We start from the raw sequence: 26,838 nt of genomic DNA, 5'->3' as shown, positions 1-26,838 counted from the left end.
AACATTTTCTCATATGTTTTTCTGCCATTTTAATCTCTTCTTCTGATAGGTCTCTCTTTAGGTCCCTTGCCCATTTAGTGAATGGTTTATTGGGGTTTCGGGGGATTAGTTTCTTGAGTTCCCTGTAGATACTGGATATCAAGTATTTGTCAGATATATTGTTGGTGAATATCTTTTCCCAGTTGGTTGGCTATCTCTCTACCTTTGCAACTATGTTTTTATCTGAAACTTTTTATTTTTAGGTAGTCCCATTTATCGAGTCTCTCTCCAATCTGTTGTGACCCTGGGATTCTGTTCAGGAATCTGTTGCCTGTGCCTATGAGTTCCAGTGTCTCTGATACATTAGCATGTAGCAATTTCACGGTTTCCGGTCTGACGTTGAGGTCTTTGATCCACTTTGAGTTAATGCTTGTGCATGGCGAAAGGCTAGGGTCAATTTTTAGTTTTCTGCATGTGGCTGCCCAGTTTTGCCAGCACCAATAATTGAATAGACTGTGTTTATTCCATTGTATATCTTTGGCTCCTTTGTCAAATACAAGTTGCCTATAGGTATATGGTTCTATTTCTAGGTCTTCTATTCTGTTCCACTGATCTTCTGGTCTGTTTTTGTGCCAGTACCAAGCAGTTTTTGTTACTATGGCTCTATTATAGAGTTTGAAGTCTGGTATTGTAATACCACCAGCATTGCTCTTTTTGCCTAGAATTGTTTTGGCTATTCTAGGTCTTTTCTTGTTCCATATGAATCTTTGGATTATATCTTCAATTTCCATAAAGAATGTCTTTGGGATTTTTATGGGGATTGCATTGAATTTGTATATCAGTTTTGGCAGTATAGCCATTTTCACTATGTTGATTCTCCCTAGCCATGAGCATGGGATGTCTTTCCATTTCCTAGAGTCCTCTTTAATTTCTTTTATTAGGCTTTTATAGTTTTCATTGAATAATTCCTTTACTTCTTTGGTTAAGCATATTCCTAAGTATTTTATTCTTTTGGGGGCTATTGCGAATGGGATCATTTTCTTGAATTGGCCTTCTGTTTGTGTATTGTTGGTGTACAAGAAGGCTACTGACTTCTGAAGGTTGATTTTGTATCCTGCCACTTTGCTAAACTGGTTTATTAATTCTAGTAGTTTGGGAGTGGAGTTTGTTGGGTCACTCAAGTAGAGGATCATGTCGTCTGCGAATAAGCATAGTTTAATTTCTTCTTTCTCTATGTGGATCCCTTTGACGTCCTTTTCTTGTCTTATTGCTCAGGCTAAGGATTCCAGCACTATATTGAAGAGAAATGGAGAGAGTGGGCATCGCTGTCTAGTTCCTGATTTTAAGGTGAATGGTTCCAGTCTTTCACTGTTTAGTATAATACTGGCTGTAGGTTTTTCATATATGGTTTTCACTATTTTGAGGAATGTACCTCTTATTCCTATTTTTTCTAGTGCTTTCAACATGAATGGATGTTGTATTTTGTCAAATGCCTTCTGCGTGTCCAGAGAAATTATCATATGATTCTTATCCTTAGCTCTATTGATATGATGTATTACATTGATTGATTTGTGAATGTTAAACCAGCCTTGCATTTCTGGGATGAAGCCCACTTGATCATAGTGTATGATTTTTTTAATTTGTTTCTGGATTCTGTTGGCTAATATTTTATTGAGGAGTTTTGCATCTGTGTTCATTAGAGAGATAGGTCTGTAGTTTTCTTTTCTTGTTGGGTCTTTCCCTGGTTTGGAGATGAGAGTAATATTAGCTTCATAAAATGAGTTTGGTATTGCTCCTTCTGTTTCTATTTCTCAGAAGAGTTTCAAGAGTACAGGTGTTATTTCATCTTTAAATGTCTTGTAGAATTCCGGAGTGAAACCATCTGGACCTGGGCTTTTTTTGGTTGGCATTTCCCTGATTGCTTCCACAATTTCATTGTAAGAAATTGGTCTGTTCAATTTGTTTACCTCATCGTTGTTCAGTGTGGGTAGCCTATATTTATTTAAGAAATCATCCGTTTCGACTAGATTTTCTTGTTTCTTTGAATATAGGCCCTGGTAGTACCTATTCATTATGCACTGGATTTCTTGGGAATCAGTTGTGATTATTCCCGTGGGGTCTCTAATCTTGTTTATTTGAGTCTCCCCTTTCCTTTTTTTGATTAATCTTGCCAAGGGTCTGTCAATTTTGTTGACTCTTTCAAAGAACCAACTTTTTGATTTATCAATTTTTTTGTATAATAGATCTTTTTTCAATCTCTGAAATTTCTGATTTTATTTTTGTTATTTCTGTCCTTCTAGCTGTTTTAGAATTAACTTTTTCTTGCTCCTCTAGGTGTTTCAGTTTTTTTTTAAGGTTATTTATGTCTTCTTCTGTTTTTTTAATATGCGCTCTACTGCGATAAATTTGCCTCTTAGAACTGCCTTTGCTGTGTCCCATAAGTTCCTTTGTGATGTTTCTTGATTGTCATTACATTCAAGGAAGTTTTTAATTTCATTTGTGATCTGATCTGTTACCCAGGGGTTATTCAGAAGTGTGTTGTTCAGTTTCCATGTGATTGAATGCTTTTTGACTTTGACTGCATTGTTCAGAATTAGTCTGACTCCACTGTGGTCTGATAGGATGCATGGGATTATATCAGACCTCTTGTATCTGCTTAAGTTTTCTGTTTTTTTTTTTTTTAGAGTTAACTGAACAACATATTTTATTCAGAATTTTTTTCTCCTTTTCTTTTAATTTTTAAAAATTTTTTTATTGTAATTAGTAAAAGGGTTACATGATATTTGCCAGATAGAAGGTGCATTAATTCACATACATTGATACCCTTTCACATGTCTTGGTACCCATTTCCCTCCCCCCCATCTTGGTTTTCCCCCCTTCCCTATCAAATTTCAAATAACCAAATACAAATAAATTCAATATATCAGATAACAAAGTGAGATACTATACCAATATGAGATAACCAAGGGACAGCAAAGGAGATGAGTGACAACATAGTACATTAAGGACAACAATCATTCATTATATGGCTTTTGTTTCAATATCCTGGAGGTCCTTTCAATTAGCTTCACATTACATGGCCTTATGTATCAAGATTTTGGTCTATTGCAGATCTCTGCTAGTAGAGCCCAAGGTTTCTACTGATTATGACGAATGAGGGAAACCATTGAGCCTAAGTTCCTTTGAGTCTGGCTTACTTCACTTAATTTAATTTTTTCTAAGTCTCAAAAATCAACTGCCTTCCTTACGCCAACAGTGAGAGGAACGAGGCAATAATCAGGAAAGAAACTCCTTTCACAATAGCCTCAAAGAAAATAAAGTACCTAGGAATTAGCTTAACTAAGAATGTAAAGGACCTTTTTGACGCAAACTTTAAAACCCTAAAAAAGGAAATGAAAGCAGAACTAAGGAAATGGAAAAACCTCCCATGCTCCTGGATTGGAAGAATCAACATTGTGAAAATGACAATCTTGCCAAGAGGTATCTACAAATTCAATGCAATACCCATCAATATCCCAATGTCATTCTTTAAAGAAATAGAAGAGGCAATCCAAAATTTCATATGGAATAATAAAAGACCCCGTATAGCAAAAACACTTCTTAGCAGAAAGAACAGCGCTGGAGGAATTTCAATTCCAAACTTTAGACTCTATTACAGAGCTATAATTCTCAAAACAGCTTGGTACTGGCACAGGAACAGGCCTGAAGACCAATGGAATAGAACTGAGGACCCAGATATTAAACCACAGACCTATGGCCACCTAATCTTTGACAAGGGAGCCAAAAAAATAGAATGGAAGAAAGACAGCCTCTTCAACAAGTTGTGCTGGCAGAACTGGTTAAGCACCTGCAGAAAACTAAAGTTGGATCCTTCTTTGTCACCTTGCACTAGAATTAACTCCAAATGGATCAAAGACCTGGAGGTAAAAGCTGACACACTGAAAACTTTACAGGAAGGAATAGGAGATACACTAGGCCTCCTTGGCACAGGTCGAAACTTTCTTAATAAGGACCAAGAAGCACAACAAATCAGAGAAAGCCATAAGTGGGACTGCATTAAACTGCAGAGCTTTTGTATGGCAAAGGACATAGCTAGTAAACTAATCAGGAAGCCTACAGAGTGGGAGAAGATCTTCACCAACCAAACAACGGACAAAGGCCTCATATCTAAAACATATCAACAACTCAAAAAATTGAATCACTCCAAAATTAACCTCCAAAGTAACAGCCATCCCATTAAAAGATGGGCCAAAGACTTAAAGAGAGTCTTCTCTGCTTAAGTTTTCTGTATGAACTATTATATGATCTATTTTGGAGTGTGTTCCATGTGCTGCTGAGAAAAATGTAAAAAGTTTCACTGTTGGGTGGAAGACTGTGTATATCTGTTAAGCCCAGCTGGGCTATGGTGTCATTTAAGTCGATGGTGTCTTTGCTTAACTTTTGTTGAGTTCACCTGTCATTTGTTGAGAGTGGAATGTTGATGTCACTAAACGAGCGTTACAAAGAATACTAATTAATCGAGAACAAATTGTAGAACATCAAGAACCCCCATCAAGAAGCAAACATCTATAATTCACTAAACACAAAAGGGGAAAAAAGAGAAAGAATAGGTAGCAACTGCTATGAGTATGTCTTAAGAATGAATCTTACAAGTAAAAGTTGGTATGTAATTGAGCTAGCTATCATAGGAACAGGGTCAGGATTGGTGCTCTGATGTGGAACTGTTCATTATGCCCACCTGAGGGGGGTTATGTTTTCATGCATGTTTCCCAATTGTGAGGGCCTTATTTGGTGCACACCTGGGAGGGAGTTGTATGCTCCTCCTAACCAAAGAATGCTGTTTGCCCAGATCTCATGACATTTGCCACTGCCACCTCCCTCCCAAGCTATGTGCTTTCTCTGATGTCCAGTAACAGGTCCAGGAGTCATGTGAAGGAGATCATAGCTATTGGTTTAAGTTCTCCCCATTGGAGGAGACCTCCCCCTAAAATTCAGGGAGCTAAACTAGCTGATAGTGCTAACCATAATCTAATCCAGTCCTTACAGACATTACAAACCCCAGTTTCTCCATGACCCCACACCCTAGATCCTGTTTTCAGAGGAATGTACCCTGACATACTGCTGAGTAATATGTAACTGCCATAGTAAAAGTCCTTTGTTTCAAAAGAATTGATGTTATCGGGAGGGGGTGAGGGGAGGGAAATGGGGACAAAAACAGGAGAAGTGGTATCAATGTGTGAGAAGTAATGAATGCATCTACTATCTGGCCAATATAACTGTAACCCCTCTATACATTACAAGAAAAAAATAATTGATGTTACCATGTTACTGGAACCTTTGTTTTGTGTATGGGTTTTTTGTGTGTCCCGGGTGGGAGGTCGCAGGGCTTGAACCCTGGCCTGGGCATTGTTCCTTAGCTCTTCACTTCAAGGCTGTCACCCTATTCCTGGGCCTCAATGACTGCCCTTACCCTGAGTGCCAGCCCTATATCCTGTTTTCTAGTGCTTAACTGGAGATAAGAGTCTCAGGGACTTTAGTGCCTGGGCAGGCTTTGAACTGAGATCCTCAGATCTCAGCCTCCTGAGCAGTTAAGGATTACAGGCATGAGCCACCTTGCTCACTAGGCTTGTTAGGCTCTGATTACCTCACATTAAGGGTTGAACCTTGGGTCTTTGCAATGCTAATAGCACTTGTTCTTTCTTGGTCCTCTCACAGCAGTCAGAGAATGGCATTTCAGTTCTCTTTATTGCACCTCATAGCACCCCATTTACAGGTTCCCAAAGAGAAGCACTGGATCTCAGATATGAGGGAGGGAAACAAAAGATTTATTCCATAGTTTAATGGATAAGGTCTGGCAAGATAAGTCTGAGGTCCCCTAGGTATGTAGCCTAGAGCTACTGAGAGGAATTTCTCAGATCCTAGAAGAGCCATGCAAATTGAAAAGAGTTTGAGGCAAGCAATCAAGGTTCACAGCAATATTGACCTACCCCAAACTTCACTCCTCTACCCACATTCATCCAGATACCCCCAACCACCATGTCTTTGAAGAACAATAGAGGTGATGTACTATGCTCTAAGAAACCCCTGTGAGGAAGTTCTGAATAGCAATCTCCCTCCTGAAAGGACAGACTTTGTCACCTCTGACAACCTTACAGAGCAGCCCTCCAAAAACACCAACAGGCGATGATGTTTTTAGCTTTCTTTGCCTTAAATAATAATTGGTTCTACTTCTCAGAATGCATGATTCATGTGATAGTCTTTCCTCCACACTATCAATCACTTGGTGGTGTGAGAAAGTTTAGACCAACTTTGAAGAGGGCAATTGTGCTGGACTGAGGAATAAGCCAGACCCGAGTTTTCAGAGGGGACATGATGCTGTGGTTTAGGGTGGAAGGGTAATTGTCAAAACTAAAAGTACCTTTATGTACTAATCCTTAATATTATTGTGATGAATGTGTTCAGCCTTTCCCCACTATCCTATCTAGTGTGCGTTCTCTCTTTGGCATTATAAGAAAAATTACAGAAGAATAGTTGAGGTAATGTGTCTTGCTCTAGGTTATATGATTTGCAGCTGTTATATATGCTGAAGTATTAGCTAGTATTAGCTTATTATCACAACCTGCTCAAAAAAGTATTATGTCACTTAGGAAGTTCTTTTTGGGAAATGAAGTCAATTAATAGTAAGGACTCCTTTAAAAATTCTGGTGATCCTGTTTTTTACCTCTGCATTTTCTATAGCTTTTTCCACTTGAGAACGTTACCAATATGGATACTGTTCTCATTATTTATGTTCTGGGCAAATGACAGTTTCTCCACTAGGATAATGAGCCTGTTTTACATGAAGTAAAATGAGACGGTTGTGGTGTCTCATTTATATTATCCTAGGTACTCAAGAGGCTGAGACCTGAGGATGTCTGTTCAAAGCCAGCACAGCCCTCAAAGCCAGCCCAGCTAGTGAGACTGTAATTCTGCTTCTTTTTGGCTGAGCATGGTTGGTTGGGATTGAGTCAGTCCTGTGAGCATTATTTTATGATGAGTCTTTATTAGGCCCTGTATCTCCAGCAGCATGGCCAAGGTTCTTCATGTGACTGTTGATGGAAGTGAGCATCAGGAATGTCTAGGCCTGTGTTTGCGCCATGTTTACTGATGTCTCTTTGGCCAAAGCTTGTTAAGTAGCAAATTGTGAGTCATGGCACAAGGGTAGTCTGCATATCTGGATACTGGTAAATGTGCCATTTGACCACCTTTGCAGCAACATTATAACACAAGGCATATGTACTGTATACATTTTCCCTGAAAAACTTTGGATGCAAAATACCTTACCATGCATGCTTTTCATGGATTTTGAATATGTAAATGAATGATGCAGAGCACAAATGTCCAGTGGAGTCCTAGGATCCTGTATATTACCAGAAAAATATTTCAGGATTGGGAGTTTAGCCTACTGGTAGAGTGCTTGCCTAATAGGCATGAAGAGTCTGGTTCAATTCCTCGGTACCATATACAGAGAAAAAAAAAGCTGGAAGTGGTGCTGTGGCTCAAGTGATAGAGCTCTTTCCTTATGAGAAGCCAAGGACAGTGCTCAAGCTCTTTTTTTTTTTCTTCAGATCATGGGATTTGAACTCTGTGTATGGGTACTGTCCCTGAGCTCTTCAGCTCAAGGCTACCATCCTACCCCTCCAGCCACCACCCCATTTCCCATTTTCTAGTGAATTATTGGGGATAAGAATCTCACGTTCTTTAGTGCTCGGGCGGCTTCAAACCTCCATCTTCTGATCTCAACCTCCTGAGTAGCTAGGATTACAGGATGGAGCCATGGCGCCCAGCCCATGTATAATGTTTGAGCAGGAAAATCTGGGGCAAAAATCACACAGGCTCTTCTTTGACTACTTCATTTGCCTTCTCTCCCAGCTATACTTCCAGAATCTTGTGGTCATTGTCAACAGGAAGAAAGAATGAAAGAATCTCTGGTGAGTTGTTTCTTCTTTCTTTATTTTTGCCATCCTGGGGCTTGAAGTGAGGGCCTGGGCACTGTCCTTAAACTTCCTCAAGGTTAGCACTCTACCACTTGAGTCACAATACCACTTCTAGCTTTTTTGTGTATTTGGTAGGCAGACTCTCTTCCTCCCCTCCTCTTTTCCTCATTTCCTTTTCTCTTGTTTCATCTCCTCTCTACACCATTCTTGTCCCTCTTCTTCATTCTTTTCCCTGCCACGTTGTTCCCCTTGAGTCTCTGACATTTGTTTTTCTTTTCACCTTATGTCTGAGATGAGGACTTGCTTTGCTTCCACAATTGGTGTCTATCTTAGAAACATGTGATACACCTGCCTCTGTCTCCATCATGACTTTCTTATACTACTACTGGAGATTAAACTCACACTCATCACAGTCAGCTCCTTCTTTCACTGCTGGTACTATCATTTAAGCCATGACTCCAACCTGTTTATTAGCTGATTAGTTTGAGTTTTCTACCCAGGTTGACTTCCAGGCCTCCGTCTCTTTAGTAGCTAGGGTAGGATACCAGTCCTGACCCAGAAGTATTTATGTTTTGTTTTTCTTGCCTGAACATTTAAAAGTACAAAAAGGTCCATGAAACTCTTATCTCCAGTGGGCCACAAGTAAACAGGTACTGGCACAGTGATTCAAGTGATAGGGGACTACCCTTGAGCTGACAAGCTCAGGGACAGTGCCCATACCCACAGTTTAAGCCCCATGATACACCAAAAAAATTCCACTATGTACTTTTAGATCACATTCCTCTTTTTTATTTATCTGTCCTTCTTGTGATCATAGATCACATTTTTCTTTTGTTATCTTGAATATTCCTTATGTGTCTATCAGTGTACCTCCCTCTTTCCTTCAAGACCTTTTAAAATGCAAATCTGGTAAATAAATATTTTATTCCCCTGCAACATGTATTCTGCATTGTAAGAAGTAAGAGATTTCACAGAAGTTCATGCTAGCAATTCTTTTTTATTTATCAGTATTGGTATCTATGACCACACTTCGATGTTTAGAAATTTAATAACAGAAATGTTTAAGAGAGGATATTTCTATTGCGGTAAATAACTCAAATTTTATAAGGACCTCCTTCCCCTTCCTCATTATTCAGTTCTTTTTTTCCATTTTTTATTTTTTTGGGGGGTCATTAGACTTGAACGTGGCCTTGGGTGCTGTCCCTGAGCTCTTCAGCTCAAGACTACTGCCCAACTCCTTGGGGTGGGCAATGTCTCTGAGCTTTTCAGCTCAAAGCTCTTGCCCTATGCCTTGAGCCACAGCCCCATTTCCCATTGTCTATTGATTAATTGGAGATAAGAGGCTCAGGTTCTTTAATGCCTGGGCTGGCTTTGAACTGATTGTCAGATCTCAGCATCCTGAATAGCTAGGATTACAATTGTGAGTCACTGCGCTGGCTTTCATTAGCTACTTCTTGAGTATAGTTACTTCCTCTAACATCCACCTGGACACTGTGCATTTTGCTGAGCTACTAATGTGATATATAATCCACAAGGTGTCCTGATTGTTTTTGCGAACATTTTTTTTTTTTTTTTTGCCAGTTAAGGGGCTTGAACTTAGGGCCTGGTCACTGTCCTTGAACACTTTTTGCTCAAGGGTAGCCATCTGCCACTTGTGTCACAATGCCACTTTTTTCTATGTATGTGATATTGAGGAATCAAACCCAGGTCTTCGTGTATGCTTAGTGAGCATTCTACCACTAGGCTACACTCCTGACCCTTTGAGGATATTTTTTTATTTGCCACATCTGGGGCTTGAACTCAGGGCTTGAGCACTGTCTTGGCTCAAGGCTAGAGCTCTGCCACTTGAGCCACAGCACCTCTTCCAGCATTTTTTCTGTGTGTGAAATATTGAATAATTGAACCAGGGTCTTGTATATGCTTGGCAAGCATTCTACCACCAGGCCAAACTTCTGCCCATGCAAGGGTAGACACTTTTTTTTTCTGTGCATCCTGTGATTTGAACTTTGAGCCCGGTCACTGTCCCTGAGTTTTGTAGCTCAAGGCTACCACCTTACCCCTTGAGCCACAGTACCACTACAGGAGTACTTTTTTTTTAGGGAGGGAGGGTCATGGGGTTTGAACTCAGGGCTTGGGCTCTCTCCCTGAGCTCTTTAGCTCAACCTACCACCCTACCCCAGGGCCTGGGCTTTGTCCGTGAGATCTTCAGCTGCAGGGTACTGCTTTACCCTTGAACCACAGCCCCACTTCTCATTTTCAAATTAATAATTGGAGAAAAGTGTCACACACTTTGTAGGCTTTGTAGTGCTTGGGCTGGCCTTGAACTGATCTCAGACCTCAACCTCCAGAGTACCTAAGATTGCAGGCATGAGCCACTGCGCCCAGCTTTAGAGTACTTTTTAATAGATCTGAATAGACTATTCATTTAGGCACAATGTGAAAATACCAGAAAATTGATAAGTTTTCTCATTATAAGCTCAACACCCTCTTCTGACCCTAGCTCCTAAGAATTGTTGCCATATCTCTATTGCTAGCACTAGAAATGTGTTCTGATATATTAAGGACTTTTTATATTTATAATTTATAATTATTTATAATTACTAATATAGAAACAAATATTTCTACTTTGATGTTTAGTTCTCCCTTTGAGTAAGCAACACAGCAAGACCCACACATTTCATATCGAGACAAAAACAGATGGAGTTGGTGTTCTCATGACTCAGGGATAATTAATTTATAGAAATAAATGTTCCCTCACAGAAGCTGGTGTCATTTGATGATGTAGCTGTGGATTTCAGCTGGGAGGAGTGGCAAGACCTGGATGTTGCTCAGAGGACCCTGTATAGAGATGTAATGCTGGAGACCTACAGCAACCTGGTGTTCTTGGGTGAGCAAAAGTCACATTAACTTTCAAGTTTAAATCCGTTATTTTTTAGTAGATATATGAATGTTTTGTTATTTATGTGTAAGATTCCATTCCATGTGAAATGCCATTTCTGTCTAAGATAAACATCAACTACATTATGAAACTCTACAGGCATTTGTATTCCTCATTCTTCAAGAAGTCAAAGGAACATTTTGATAAATCTCTGTGTCAATAATTGACTTTCTTCCCAAAGCTGATGTAATTATTATGGGTGGATATTCACTATAGAATAGGACATGTATCACTGTTGTAAGAATGATTTGGAAACCATTTCAAGCATGTATTTATGATGCAAATCTGATACCTTGTACATGGGTTTATATCTCTGATCTTAGCTATTCAAGAGGCTGAAATCTGATGATTTTAGTTTTTAACCAGCAAGGACAGAAATTCCCCATGAGATGCTTATCTCCAATTAACCTCTCAAAAACTAGAAGTGAAAGTGGACATCAAACTGATAGAATGTTAGGGTCGAGCAAAAGAGCTGATCAGGTTGAGGTCACAAAACCAGCAAAATAAATTCAAAGCTGGGAGAAAGTCAACCATGTGAGAAATGAGAAACGGGATTCAAAAGCAACTGTGTGAATAGGATGTCTGAGCTCTGATAACCCAGATAATCAATGGTTCTCAACTATTTCTTATTAACAGGGCATTGTGTTTACAAACCTGAATTGATTCTCAAGCTGGAGCAAGATGAACTATGGATAGGAGAAACCTTAGAGAAGAATTTCATAGGTGAGCTAATGCATCTTGCACAGTGGTTGCTGTTAGATCCAAGAATCAGTTAGTAGCTCCAAGTTGTGGTATATTCAGCAATATTATTATTTTTCCTGAGTCCTACATGTGGCAGAGAACTAGGTGATCTGTTGTCTCAAAGACTTGTCAATAAAGAATTTGTATGGAGACATCCTAAATTCAGTGTGGCATTAAGTTAAAGTTATCAATTCTCTTCTTCTTTGTGGAAATTACTCTAAAACAAAAAAAGAAAATTAAAAGTGTAAAAAGAGATTCCTTTTTTTTGAAAGTAGGGCTATGCAGGTTAATGAAATAAGTACTCCAGGGTGTTATTCTCTCATAAGTAAAGTAGCTTCTGGTGGTAGGCAGAGATTGTGCTCCAAAACCAAAAGTTTTGGTCCAGATAAGATGATTAACTAGATGGTCAGCTGGAGTATCTCGTCTTCCATGGTTCTGACTGGAATGACAGAAAAGCAATTTTGATGGGGGTTGGTCTAAAATTAAGAGAAAAGCATTTTGAAATTCCCTAAGATTTTTAGTGAGAAGTTAAAAGAGATGTAGCTATAAATCCTTACTCTCAGGAACCATTCCTGCTTCAGTGAATAGCGAAGGAAAGTCTAAACCACTCTAATGGTCTCTGCATATACAAATACTGCTGTACTTCCCCTAACGGTTGAGAAGGAAAACATCAATATATATAGAGATGATTATAAGAAAAGTAGGCCTGGAGTTTGGTCTAGTGGTAGAGTGTTTGTCTAGCATGTAGGAAGATCAAGTTCAGTTCCTCGGCAACACATTCAAAGAAAAAGTCAGAACTGTTGCTGTGTCTCAAGTACTAGAGATCTAACCTTGAGAAAGCCCACAGTCTGTTCTCCGTCTTTCAGTTCATGCCTCAGGACTGGCAATAAATAAATAAATAAATAAAACAAACAAGCTATTCCCCAATGATAAGTAAAACAGCATCTGAACAAAGCTCTAAAAATACTAAAGTGCTTAGCTTAAAACTCTAGTAATGTGTAGTTGAATAATCTGAGTAAAAAGGACATATAAAAAAGAAGAAAAAACTGAATTGCAGAAGAATATTATTTTCCATGGTAAAATCTCAGTATTCCGTCCTCAATTTATATGGAGGAAATCATATATTTCTCATATCAGTTCCCACTTAGATACTTCAAAATCTCTTACAGTTCCCATGGGAAAAAAATATCTTTAAATTTAGTGAATCTTTGTATCTCACTTATATTTTTATATTTTTTTTCTGTGACTTGCTTTAGATGTCCGGGAAATGGAGGATGTGATTAATACATATCTAGAAAGTCCACATGAAAATGTGTGTGAAGTAACAGTCACAAATTGTAACACCATTGAGGAAAAAGTAAGATTAGTAACGAGTTTTCATTGGAGCTCCAAACAAAAACCAGAGCTAATTAGGAATAATGCAAACTCCTTAGAGATCAGGACCAAGGAATTCATTGAGTGTCAGAATGTGCTTCTCTCTAGTAAGCCAGAAGAGATGCATTCTGTATACAGGCCTATGACTGAAGAATCTACTAGATCTTCAAAGCATTTGAGTCAAAAGTATATGCCAATTAAGCTGCAGTATTTTCAGTTTGGTGGCGATGACAAGGTACTAAACCCAGAGAGTAAATTCTTGAGACCTAATTGGCTTGGTATGACAAAGTCCTCTGATAGCCATGAAAAATATAGAGAAGAGTATGATAAATCTGTTGTCCTTGCCCAAGAAATATTTCTGGGAGGGACAAACTCTTCTGAATGTACTATATGTGGAAAAACATACAACTTAATACCTGCAGTCACTACACATCTGAAGACGTACACAGGACAGAATTCTTGTACATGTACTAAATGTGAGCAATCATTCAGTAAGGAAGGACACTTTACAAGACCTCAGAGCACATATTCCAAGAACTTCGAGTATAGCAAATGGGCAAAATCTGTCTCTCAGAAGTCAGACCCAACTTTTCAACCTCAGATGCCCACAGAAGAGAAAGTCTGTGAATATGAGGAATGTAGGAAAAATTCCAGTCAGAAGGTTGCTCTCAATACCCATCAGAGAATACAAAAGGGAGAGAATCCTCATGAGTGTGACAACTGTGGGAAGTTTTTCAGACAGAAGTCATACCTTGCTTTGCATCAGGGAACACACACAGGAGAGAATCATTATATGAATGTTACAAAAGTGGGAAGTCTTTTCACCCAGAAGAAAGAACTTTGTGTTCATCAAAGAACAGACACAGGAGAGAAACCTTATGAATGCAATAAATGTGGGAATGTGACCAGTAAGTTACAACTTTGTTTTCATCAGAGAATGCATACAGGAGAGAAACCTTATGAATGTAAGGAATGTGGCAAGTCTTTCACCTTTAAGTCACACCTTTCTGTTCATCAAAGAAAACACAGAGGAGAGAAGACTTATGAGTGTAAGGAATGTGGAAAGTTTTTCGGTTATAGGTCAAGCTTTCAGCTTCATCAGAGAACACACACAGGAAAGAAACCTTATGAATGTAACAAGTGTGGGAAGTCTTACAATGAGAAATCAAAACTTACTAACCATGAGAGAACACACACAGGAGAGAAACCTTATGAATGTAATAAATGTGGGAAGTGTTTCACCTTCAAGTCATACCTTTCTGTTCATCAAAGAACACACACAGGAGAGAAACCTCATGAATGTATCATTTGTGGAAAGTCTTTCACTAAGAAATCAAAACTTACTGTCCATCAGCGAACACACACAGGAGAGAAACCTTATGAATGTAAGGAATGTGGAAAGTCTTTCACTTTTCAGTCATACCTTTCTGTTCATAAAAGAACACACACAGGAGAGAAACCCTATGAATGTAGCAAATGTGGAAAATCTTTCGCGCGGAAGGTAAGCCTTTATGATCATCAGAGAACACACACAGGAGAGAGATCTTATGAGTATAAGAAATACGGAAAGTCTTTCACAGAAAAGTCACACTTTAAGGTTCATCAGAGAATACACCCAGGAGAGAAACCTTATGAATGTAAGGAATGTGGAAAGTGTTTTCGGGACAAGTCAAGCTTTAATGTTCATCAGAGAACACACTCAGGAGAGAAACCTTATGAATGTAACAAGTGTGGAAAGTCTTTCGCGAGAAACTCAAACCTTCATATTCATCAAGGAACACACACAGAAGAGAAACCTTATGAATGTAACATTTGTGGAAAGTCTTTAACTCAGAAATCAAAACTTACTGACCATGAGAGAGCACCCACAGGAGAGAAACCTTACGAATGTAACGAATGTGGAAAATCTTTCAGGAAAAAGTCAACCCTTCATGTTCATCAGAGAACACACACAGGAGAGAAACCTTATGAATGTAACATTTGTGGAAAGTCTTTCAGGAAAAAGTCAACCCTTCATGTTCATCAGAGAACACACACAGGAGAGAAACCTTATGAATGTAACATTTGTGGAAAGTCTTTCAATGACAAATCAATACTTACTAAGCATGAGAGAATACACACAGGAGAGAAACCTTATGAATGTAACATTTGTGGAAAGTCTTTCAATGACAAATCAAAACTTACTAGGCATGAGAGAATACACACAGGAGAGAAACCTTATGAATGTAACATTTGTGGAAAGTCTTTCACTGAGAAATCAAAACTTACTAACCATGAGAGAACACACACAGGAGAGAAACCTTATGCATGTAACCAATGTGGAAAGTCTTTCATAAATAACTCAACCCTTCATGTTCATCAGAGAACACACACAGGAGAGAGATGTTATGAATGTAACAAATGTGGAAAGTCTTTCCCCTTTAAGTCTTACCTTTCTATTCATCAAAGAACACACACAGGAGAGAAACCTTATGAATGTAACATTTGTGGAAAGTCTTTCACTGAGAAATCAAAACTTACTAACCATGAGAGAACACACACAGGAGAGAAACCTTATGAGTGTAACATTTGTGGAAAATCTTTCACTGAGAAATCAAAACTTACTAAGCATGAGAGAACACACACAGGAGAGAAACCTTATGAATGTAACATTTGTGGACAGTGTTTCACCTTAAAGTCATACCTTTCTGGTCATCAAAGGAAACACACAGGAGAGAAACCTTATGAATGTAACAAATGTGGAAAGTTTTTCGGTTATGCGTCAGGCCTTAAGCGTCATCAGAGAACACACACGGGAGAGAAACCTTATGAATGTGACAAGTGTGGAAAGTCCTTCATGCGAAAGTCAAGCTTTAATGTTCATCAGAGAACACACTGGAGAGAAACTTCATGAATGTAAAATTTGTGAAAAGTCTTTCCCTCAGAAATCAAAACTTACTATCCATCAGCGAACACACACAGGAGAGAAACCTTATCAATGTAACACATGTGGAAAATGTTTCAGCCATAAGTCAAGCTTTAACGTTCATCAGCGAACACACACAGGAGAGAAACCTTATGAATATAACAAATGTGGAAAGTTTTACTCAGCAATCAGACATTACTGTTGTTTGTGGGGATTGAACTCTTGGACCTGGTGTTGTCTCTGAGCATGTCAGTTCAAGATTACCATCCTACCACTTGAGCTATGTGCCAATTCCTTCTGGTTTTAGGTGATTAAGGGATGTGTATCATATACTTCCGCTGGCCGGCTGCTGCTGCTGCTGTGGTGGCTCACGACTGTAATCCTAGCTACTCAGTTGGCTGAGATCTGAGGATCAAGGCTCAAAGCCAGCTAGTACACAAAGGGATCTGAGCCTCTTGTCTCCTATTAACCTCTAGAAAACAGGAAATGGGGCTTGGCTCAAGGGTAGGGTAGTAACCTTGAGCTGAAGACCTTATGGACAGCATCCTGGCTGAGCTCAAGCCCCATGACCATCAACAACAAAAGTTACACTATACTCCACCATTCATGCAATTATTATGGGCAAGAAACAATTTTTCTCCATATATATTTTATTGTAATTAATAGAAGGGTTTCATTACATTCGCCAGATGGAGGGGGCATTACTTCACCTACATTGATACCCTTTCTCATGTCTTGGTCCCCATTTCTGTCCCCCAAGAAACAATTTTTTTGGCAATTGTGGGGCTTTGAACTCTGGGCCTGAGCACTGTCAATGAGATCTCCACCTCTAGGCTCCTGCCGTACCTCTGGGTCTCAGTATTGTCCCTGAACTCTTTAGCTCAAGGCTACTGCCCTACCCTTGGTGCCACAGTGCTACTTCCCATCTCCAATTGGAGAGAAGGGACTCTTGTTCTTTAGTGCCTGGGCTGGCTTTGAACTGCAGTCTTCCCATTTGAGACTCCTGAATAGCTAGGATGACAGGCCTGACCCACCACACCTGGTTTACAAAACAATTTTTTTTTCATTGTGGGACTTGGGTCTTGAACTCTGGTCCTGGGTATTGTGTGTGAGCTCTTCTGCTCAGGGCTACCCCCTTACCCCTTGAGCCATGCCCCATTTTCTCTTTTCTAGAGTTCAATTGAAGATAAAAGTGTCATGGTGTTTAGGTGTTTAGTGCCCAGGCTGGCTTTGAACCTCAATCCTCAGATCTCAGCCTCCTGAGTAGCTAGGATTACAGGCATGAACCACTGTGCTCGCATTCAAAACAATTTATTGTAAACTAATCATTACTTATTAGCCACTGAGCCTCTTCCAGTCAGATGTCAATTCCTGGATCTACTGTAATACATTGGACAGGTTGTTCTTGTTGCTGTGAGGAATGTCCACCTGTGAGGTCGAAATCATCATCAACTAATCCAGAATATTATGGCAGAAAACTTTGTCTGTGGCCGCCCAGCAGTGGGGTCCCTGAACTAGAGCCAATGAAGGTTCTGGGGAAATTCTTCTTTTTTCCTCAGTTGTGGAAATTGTCCCTGAGCTCTTGTGCTCAGGCTGTCCCTTGAACCTGCACATCTGAGTTAGATAACCACACTAAGAAACAAGCTGGTGCTACATTGTCTGCATTGTGAACTCCCTGATCTCTTTGATTTATTGCTTTATTGCCTTGTCCTACTTAACTGATCTGAAATTTACCCTCTGAATGTAACCCCTGGCAGTTCCCTGGTTTAAGTGATCTGAGATTTACCATATGAATGTAACCCCTGGCAGTTTCCTGGTTTCAAGAAAAGTATATAAGCCTTTTTTGGAAATAAATGAGGCTACAGTGTTAAGCTCACAGCCTTCTTGGACTGCTGGCTTGTGCTGTAGTCCTCTTGAACACCATCTGTTTGTCTCTTGTATTTTTTCCTCCTTTCCTCTATATTCTTGACCCATATCCACACTGACAAATGATCCTGAATGATCCTAAGCAGCAGACAGTCTCATTTTACTAACGGTCAATCTATATCTTCCTAGTTGCCTCTGGAACCTTGCTTAATTCTCTTCCTAAGCAAGGGACAAATGAAGAGGACAAATCAAAAGTATTGGTGTGAAATTCAAGCATTGCCTTTTTATCTCTTTTTCCAATGAATTGCAATTTGATCACAAAAACGTATATAATTAATAAACTTCAGTTTACTTAGCATTCAGGTTCATAGTTCATGCCCAAAAACCAAGAAAAATAAATAAGCAAACATTTTCTATGTAACTCCTTCAATGTATTTTCAAAGGATCAAATAAGTGAATTTTAAAGATACAAAAAAGATTCCTCCATGCTCGACTGTGAAAGTCATGTGTTTCTTGGTAGCAGTAACCTTGACTTATTCAGTTTCTCTGTTTTCTAATATCATCTGCCACGGACCAGGTGGATTTAGCAGTTTCTGAGAGAAGATAGTAGGATATGGAGAAAAAGATACCAATAGAGAAAACTGTTGCCAGGTGGGCTCTCAGCGTTCAAATGTCATGTGGACTGACCAGCACATGCCATAGTTCAGTTCGTTTATTTATACAGGCACTTGCACAAGTAAAGGCAAGTAGAGACAGAATGTCTAGCTCATCAATTTACATGAAGATGTGATGGCTTGAAACGAAAGCTATCTGAGCTTTTGTTAAAGTTTCCAAGGCTAAGAAAACTAACTATGACTTCTAACCAAACTAGTAAGCCTCACGTTTCCTTTTTTTTTTTTTTTTTGGTCAGTCATGGGCTTACACTCTAGACCTGGGAGCTGTCCCTGAACTCTTCAGCTGAAGGATATCTCTCTATCACTTAAGCCACAGAGTCATTTCTGGTTTTCTGGTGGTTAAAGATAAGATTTTGACAGACTTAAGTGCCCAGGCTGGCTTTGAACCACAATCCTCAGATCGCAGCCTCCTGAGGAGCTAGGATTATAGATGCGAGCCACCCACACCAGGCAGGTGACAGATTCTAACGGGATGCTCAAGGAACTCATGTCTCTGGCTGACACCAGTCAACTATGGATGCACCTGTGTTCTTTGACCCAAGGCCGCCTCATTCTCACTGTAATCTCTTTCATATTATTACAGGGGGATGCAGGAAGAGGTGGAAATGACAATGCCAGTGGACTAAGTCACATGAATGTGATTGATTTGGATGGTGAGGAGGATAGAATTGTCCTGTCTCTTCTTGTGTACAGCCAGGGTGCTCCCATTTCCTTCACAGTATCTATTTCAGCATACATAATATTCATAATACAGGAGAAAACTTCTAGGATTCAGAGGTTTGGATTATAGTTAAAATACATGAAACCACATGGGGCAACACAGGGCCTGAGTGGTGCTGAAAGCATTTACAGTGTGGTGTACACAAACTTTTACCTTTCTAAGGCCATATCTTGGAAAGGTTTCACCATCTATCAACACTGCCGCAGTCAGGAAAAAGCCTCCAGAATATGAACCTTTAGGCCAAACCATATCCAAACAACACACAGCACATAGCACAATCTAGTCTGATACAGGAGTGACTGAAGAACATTCTTGGCAATGTTTGTGTCTGCACATCCTGAAATAGGAAAAGATATAACATATGTAGTCAGGAGGAAGACCCTGCAGGTAAGCCTCTTCTTCAGTTCAGATCCAGTGCTAAACCTTCTTGAGAGTTAGACTTTATGCATTGGTTCTGGTGACCAAAGAAGGGGAAATGATGTGTTATCTTCATTATTTAGTAATATAAAGTACCAGTAGTGCAGGGGGCTGGGAGTGTGGCTTAGTGGTTAGTGTGGTTGCCTAGCATGCGCAAAGGCCTGGGTTCATTTCCTTTGTACCACATACACAGAAAAAGCTGGAAGTGTTGCTGTAGCTCAAAGGCGAAGGACAGTGCCCAAGCCCTGAAATCAAGTCCCAGGAGTGGCAACAAAAAGAAAAAAAACTGCAGGATAATTACTGCTAATACTATAGTCTCCTTTTTTCAAACTACTTATAAATAATATTGTCCATAACCTTACCCTGATTCTGATTCTGAAAAAGGGAAGTGGAGCCATCTGTCCAGGGATAGGGTGGTAGGTATGAGCTGAAAGCTCAGGGACAATACCCAGGCCCAGTCAAGTCCCATGTCCCACAAAAAAAAAAAAGATACTGAGAAACTGAGGATTATGCAAATTTTCACAATACCGCATTGCAATCAATAGGTGAACCCAGTGCATTGTGCTTTTTAGCTGAGGTACTTAGAAAGTGTAAAAAGAAAGATTTTGGTGCAAGATGACCTTGTCATAAACACAAACCCTTGTATAAAAATGAGTAAAAGTAAAAGAGCAGGGTGTGCAGCTCAGCTGGTAGAGCACCTGCCTAGCATAAGTGATGCCTTGAGTTTAAGCACTAGGATAGAGAGGAGGGGGATGGGAGAAAAGAACTTGAGGAGTTATGATATAATCACATACTGGAATTATGTGAAGTATTAAGCAAAGGGGTTACACGTGTTTTATATGAAAAGAGAATGACTTACCAAAAGGCAAATTATAAAATACGGAATTCAGATTAAAATACATGTATAACTGGTTTTTTTCACTAAAATACTAACATGTCTGTTTAGTTCAAAAGCAGTTAAAGATTTCAAATGAAATAATACAAGAGTGGTTAGAAATGAATCATTTTTTTACTACATTCCCCACTTACAAATTTCAAAGAACTTTTTTTGACCATATTTATTATTTGTTAATTTAATCTTTCATCTGGAGTATATAGTCTATTTTCCTCACTGTTTATTTGAGATGTTTTTGCCAGTCTTGGGCTTGAGCTCAGGCCCTGAGCATTGTCATTGGGCTTTCTCAAGGCGAGAGTTCTACCACTTGAGCCTCAGCACCACTTCTGGCTTTTTTCTATGTATGTGGTAACAAGGAATCGAACATAGATCTTCGTGACTGCTAAGCAAGCACTCTACCACTAGGCCAAACTCCCAGCCCAGTGTTTTTGGTTTCGTTTTTTTTTTTTTTTTTTTTTTTTTTTTTTTTGCCAGTCCTGGGCTTGAGCTCAGGGCCTGAGCACTATCCTTGGCCTTTCCTAAGGCTAGAGCTCTACCACTTCAGCCTCAGCACCACTTCCGGTGTTTTCCATGTATGTGGTAGCGAGAAATCGAACCCGGGTCTTCGTGCATGCTAGGCAAGCACTCGACCACTAGGCCAAACTCCCCGCCCAGCCCAATATTTGATGATTTTTTTTTCTCCTTCAGTTTTGGGGCTTGAAATCAAGGCCTGGGCACTGTCTTTAAGCTCTTTTGCTCAAGTCAAACACATTACCAGTTTGTCACTGTGCCCCTTCTAGTTTTTGAGCGCTTCACAGGAGGTGAGAATCTCATTGCTCTTTTGCTCAAGCATCCCGCTTTCAGGATTGTCTACTTCTTTCACTAGTTGCATATGCGCATCTAAGATGAACAGCCTCTCCATGGGAATCATGGGAGAAATGGGCTATGGTGGGAGGTCCTGATGATAGGGAGGGCAGCTGCTCACTGTCTTATCACTAATTTGCCCACAGCACTCTTTGTTCCATCTTCACAATGTGGATGGACTTTTCTCCTGATGATTTCTATGATACCAAGAACAGACACACCCTGCATGAACTCATGTTCTACGTGATGTTCAACATGCCCTCTTCGGACTTGCTCCTGGGTTTACACCTTCTCCTTGACCAGCAGGAACAACCTGTGACCTCTCAGACCAAGAACAATGCGGGGGAGTCCTTGTGTAAGCGCCTGAGAGCTTGTGAGTGTACATGGACCCACAGTCCCTGGCGAAGGTCTCCTGGGCTGGTGATTGTGGTGTGTCCTTTTTTGTTTTTTGCCAGTCCTGGGCCATGAACTTAGGGCCTGAGCACTGTCCTTAGGCTTTCTCAAGGCTAAAGCTCTGCCACTTGAAGCACAACACCACTTCTGGCTTTTTTCTATGTATATGGTACCAAGGAATTGAACCAGGGTCCTCGTGCATGCTAGGCAAGCACTTTACCACTAGGCTAAACTCCAAGCCCGCAGTGTGTCCTTATTACTACCAGTTTGGCACAATGGCCTTTTATGGATATTCTCTTCCAGGTAATGTGTGTTCTCTTTTAGAAAGAAAACAGGCTTAGCCACTCATTAAAAACACCCTACTTTCTATCAATGTTCAGTCCAAATTCACATTCTACAGCTTTTTCCCTTAATTCCTCATGGCATTGTGTTACCTCAGAACTTCCTTGATAAACTTGTATTTATTTCCATTCTCAGATTTGGGCCTACAGAATGCACTCACCCCACAGCTCTGTACCTAGAAGCCACCAGTGTTGTGACAGATGGAGATCTGGAGCCATCACTACTGCAGAATCCTGTGCATGCTGTGCAGCTTTTCATTTGTAGAAAAGCCCATCTCAGTGTTGAATTGTACGAACTCTCAACTTGTTCTTAACCCAGAATGTAGCACATCTACCTAGAGATACTTCCAAAGAAGAAGAATAAGCAGAATTTCTTCCATTGACTTTAACACCATTTAGATTTGCTAAAAATAGTTGAAATTGGCAAAGCTTGATTGGCAGGATAACAACACCTGTGGGGTTAATGTTAAATTTCTCCGATCTTAAGTTTACGACACTCATTAAGTGAGAGTCAGGAAGAACCCCGTGTCTTTCATAAGGTGGTAGATACCTCTGTGGACCCTGAATTAGCCTTTCTGTCTGCAGGCAACTTTGAGCCAATGTAGTGTTAGAGTCTGCCTCCTCCCACCCTCTCCCACTCCCCCACCCAATGTTCCTGGCAAATATTTATGTTTGGTAATGACTGCTGTCTGCTGTCTCATGCTTATACCAAGAACTGTTTCACTAAAAGTTGAATTATGTTATACAATTCTTTTCTCTTGGGGGTGGCAATCATGAAAAATGAACTTGGGGCCTGAGCACTGACTTTGGGCTTTCCTCAATGTTCGCACTCTACCACTTAAAAGCATGCCAGCACTTTGGGCTTTTTCTCTGTATGTGGTACTGAGGAATCAAACTGTGTCTTCGTGCATGCTAGGCAAGCATTCTACCACTAGGCCAAACTCCCACCCAGCAGAATTTTTTTTTTGGTGGGTCATGAGGCTTGAACTCAGCCTGGGCACTATCCCTGAGCTCTTCAGCTCAAGGCTACTGCCCTACCCCTTTCCTGGGAAGTGTCCCTGATCTCTTCAGGTCAAGGCTACCCTACCCTTGAGCCTAGCCCAATTTCCCCTTTTTCTAGAGATTAACTGGAATTTCAGGTCCTTTTGTGCCCATCCTGGCTTGAACCTTGATCCTCAGATCTCAGCCTCCTGAGTAGCTAGGATTACACTCACAATACGATTCACCCAGCTCCTGAACAATTCTTGAGCAGAAAACAGTGTTCTTTTCCTCGTACAATCTAATGTCCCACTACATGGCTCCTGAGTGGGGGGACACAGAGAGACCGGCATTTGGGGGTGTAAATCTGTGAGATTTACTGGTGAATACAGAGAGCCACGGTAATCCAGGAAATGGAGAATATACACTGTGCTAAGATAGGACCCTTGATGTTGAAAGACAAAAGCTGTAATTTTTTGTTTTTGTTTGTACTTTTGCTTGATTCTTGGTCACAGTGCTGTCCCACAGCTTTTTGTTCACAATTTTTACTCTACCACTTGAGCCACAGAGCAGCTTTTGGAAATTTATGGGAGACAAGAGACTCTCATTATTGGGCTGGTTTTGAACTGGTAACCTCAGATCTCAGTCTAATGAGCAGCTAGGAGTACAAGTTGAGGCACTGGTATCTGGCTTCCTTCTTTTATCCTTTTCCTTACTGTATAAAAACTATGTTTTGCTACGACATGTCTTCAGTGATGTACTAACATACCATCAGATACTTCAGAACTTTCATCAGGAACCAGGGCCAAAATTCAGTCTCCATACAATGGAAAACCTTGTGTTGGCTACTGGTGGCTCACAGCTCTAATCCTAGCCACTGAGGATTCAGAGATAAGAGAATCTCAGTTATATAACTAATAATCATAGTATATATAATTATATATTATATAATAAATAATATGCAAATAAAACATATATATAAAATGAATACTACTACTCTACATCAGAGATATCTGAAATATTATTGGTTTACTATATAAAAAATTTCCTGGGGCCGGAAGTTTGGCCTAGTGTTAGCGTGCTTGCCTAGCATACACCAAGACTCAGGTTTGATTTCTCCTTAACACATACATAGAAAAAAGCCAAAAATAGTGCTGATGCTCAAGTGGTAGAGCTCTAGCCTTGAGAAAGTCCAAGGACAGTGCTCAGGCCCGGAGGTAAGCCCAGAACTGGCCAAAAAAAAAAAATTCCCAAAATGATCTTGAAGTTATCTTGGCCAGAACAGGCCCCAGGCATTTGTATAATTCTGCAATACTACTGAGAACAGTGCAGTCAGCAACAAAATAATAGCAGCTCATATCTGATATTACTTCCTATGCCTCATTTTCTCTTTCTTCAGCACTACATTCAGTGTCTCCATCTTTATCCACCAACCAGAGACTCCTAGCCAAGAGTGTCAATAAAACTGACACTTTTAATTCATTCTGGAATGACACATTTACTCATTCAAGCTGTGTGTGTGTGTGTGTGTGTGTGTGTGTGTGTGTGCGCGTGTGCGTGTGTGTTTCTAAATAACAAACCTGGTCAGGATGTTCCATATCACACACCAGACTGTGAACATGAGGGTGGTGGCTGTATTGTATGAATGTTCTTAATGTAGGAGTGTGTAAAAGACACCCGCAGTCAGAAAATGCCAAACCATTGCAAATTCCTTTGCAGTGGTGGATGGGAGAAGTTTCTGTTTATGACTTAGAGTACAGAGTTGAGAGATGTAGACATTTGAGGGAAACCTTGTCAAGTAAACAGAGATGTATTAGAGATGGAGGTGCCTACCTGTGCCTGTGTTTTCCCCATACAAGCCCGCATCCAGCTTCAGATAACATAGTCAGGCCTGAGTCTTTCAACTTTCTGACAGGTTCAAGCAGGCTCTTGCATAGGGACTCATTTTTCATTTTAGTATTTTGAAATTCTTTCTAATGGAGTTTTCCACATTGTCAGGGGGAAATTGTACTGCTTCTAATTTCCTCCTTTTATATAAAAGGTCTCATCTACCATTCATTGCTTGTCCCTTGCTTTTTTTGTTTTCGTTTTTTTTTTTTTTTTTTTGTCACTCTTGGGCTTGGGCTCAGGGCCTGAGCACTGTCCTTGGACTTTCTCAAGGCTAGAGCTCTACCACTTGAGCCTCAGCACCACTTCCAGCTTTTTTCTATGTATATGGTACCTAGGAATGGAACCCGGGTCATCATGCATGCTAGGCAAGCAGTCTATCACGAGGCAAAAATGTAATTAAGTTGCCTTGTAAAAGTTTTGTTTTCAACCTGGTTCTCACGTGCAGGAATAAAATTGGCAAAGCTGTCTTGACACAAACTTCCGGAGAAGGTACAGCTGATATTAATTTTGCGCGCTTTAAGATCTTTGAGTATGAATGTGTGTATGAATGGGTGTGAGGGAACGTGTTCAAGGTTAAATTGTCAGCATGCTGGATGAGCTCCTCCTTGAAACACGAAGGCAATTGTGTAAATCTAATTCTAAACTTCAAGAAAATTATTAGGTTTAAATGTTTTCCAATGTCTCAAAAGAGTATTGCATTATTTTAAAGAGGAACCGATTAATTGGATTTTTTAAAGATTCTGAAATCTGCATTTAAAAACAAAATCTGTTATTGTAATGCAGAGAGCTATATACATTGTAAGCATTGTATCTTGTTTAGCCCAGAGATACTAGGGAATTTGGAATTTATTTCCTTGAGTTAAGCTTGGAGATAAGTATCAAAATTTAAATGTGAATTTTTTATGAATGCCAGAAACTCAGTCTGTCTTTTAAAACTCTTTAGGTAATCAAATGCCAAGAGAGGGGACCTGGAAACCGTATTCCTGTTTGACCATCTTTGGGGATGAGAAGGGAACTGGCAAAGATGCAGCTCTGGGTTTCCATGGTGGGACAGGCCTTAGGGAGGGTCCACACATGGTGAAAAAAAGTAAGCTATCAGAAAACCTGTTCATCTGTACCTAGTCAGATGGAGTGAGTGGACCATCTTCGTCCTTTTTCCTTGCATACTGCCATGGACATCTGGTGGTAAAATGTAGGTGATGTGATTAGTATTAATTAAACTACCCCTTAAAATGTATTAAATTGGGGAGATGGCTGAAGGCTAGCACTCTGCCACTTGAACCACAGCACCACTTCCTGCCTTTTCTGTGTATGTGGTACTGAAAACTTGAACCTGGGGCTTTGTGCATGAGCATTCTACCTCTAGGCTACATTCCAGGCCCTGTAAATCACTTTTATAATAACAATTATAATGTAAAGAACAATACAGATTGCTCAGGCAGTATAACCTCCGTGGAAAATAAATAACTTATTAGACCTTATCCCTTTGAGATGTGTAAGTGTGTATAGATTATGTATCTTCAACTCAGTGGATTTGATCATCTTTTCCCAAAAAAATCCTGTCTAATGAACAAGGTATATTTTCAGGCCTGTAATCCCATTTACTAGGAAAACAAATGCAGCATTTTGTTCTGAGGCTGACAACTTAAAAACCAGGCAAGGTGCCTCATGCCTGTAATACTAGCTATTCAGGAGGCTGAGATCTGAGGATGAAGGTTCAAAGCCAGCCTGGGTACAAAAATGCCTGAGAATTTTATCTGCAAGTAACCTATAGAAAATGGGATGTGCAACTAGGCTCAAGAGTAGGGCAGTGGGGCTGGGAGTTTGGCCTAGTGGTTAAAGTGCTTGCCTAGCATGCATGAAGACCCGGGTTCGATTCCTCGGTACCACATACATAGAAAAAAGCC

General features: G+C 40.0%; 1 protein-coding gene across 5 annotated transcripts in view; it reads left to right on the top strand.

Moving 5' to 3' along the window:
• The window catches only part of LOC150044723 (zinc finger protein 809-like), a 32,382-nt gene extending 9,637 nt beyond the window's left edge, over positions 1-22,745 (top strand). Inside the window, exons 2-7 of one of the 5 annotated variants that reach the window (XR_016533068.1) lie at positions 7,891-7,949; positions 10,716-10,842; positions 11,530-11,616; positions 12,891-12,991; positions 21,476-21,684; positions 22,200-22,745. Coding sequence is in view for 3 of the 5 variants with exons in the window: in XM_090321036.1 (XP_090177162.1) it covers positions 7,935-7,949; positions 10,716-10,842; positions 11,530-11,616; positions 12,891-12,991; positions 21,476-21,520 (375 nt within the window). In the remaining 2 variants the exon portion in view is untranslated. Of the gene's footprint in view, positions 1-7,890; positions 7,950-10,715; positions 10,843-11,529; positions 11,617-12,890; positions 12,992-19,036; positions 19,107-21,475 lie in introns of all 5 variants that reach the window. The other 4 variants (XR_016533067.1, XM_090321036.1, XM_090321038.1 and 1 more) reach the window with 4 other exon arrangements.
• Positions 22,746-26,838: the final 4,093 nt, after the last annotated feature.

The sequence above is a fragment of the Megascapheus bottae genome, chromosome 29, assembly GCF_031878675.1.
Source record: "Megascapheus bottae isolate mThoBot1 chromosome 29, mThoBot2.hap1, whole genome shotgun sequence".
In the NCBI taxonomy this organism is placed as follows: Eukaryota; Metazoa; Chordata; class Mammalia; order Rodentia; family Geomyidae; genus Megascapheus; species Megascapheus bottae.
Note: the sequence above shows the minus strand (reverse complement) of the source record. Positions and strands in the feature narration are given on the sequence as shown.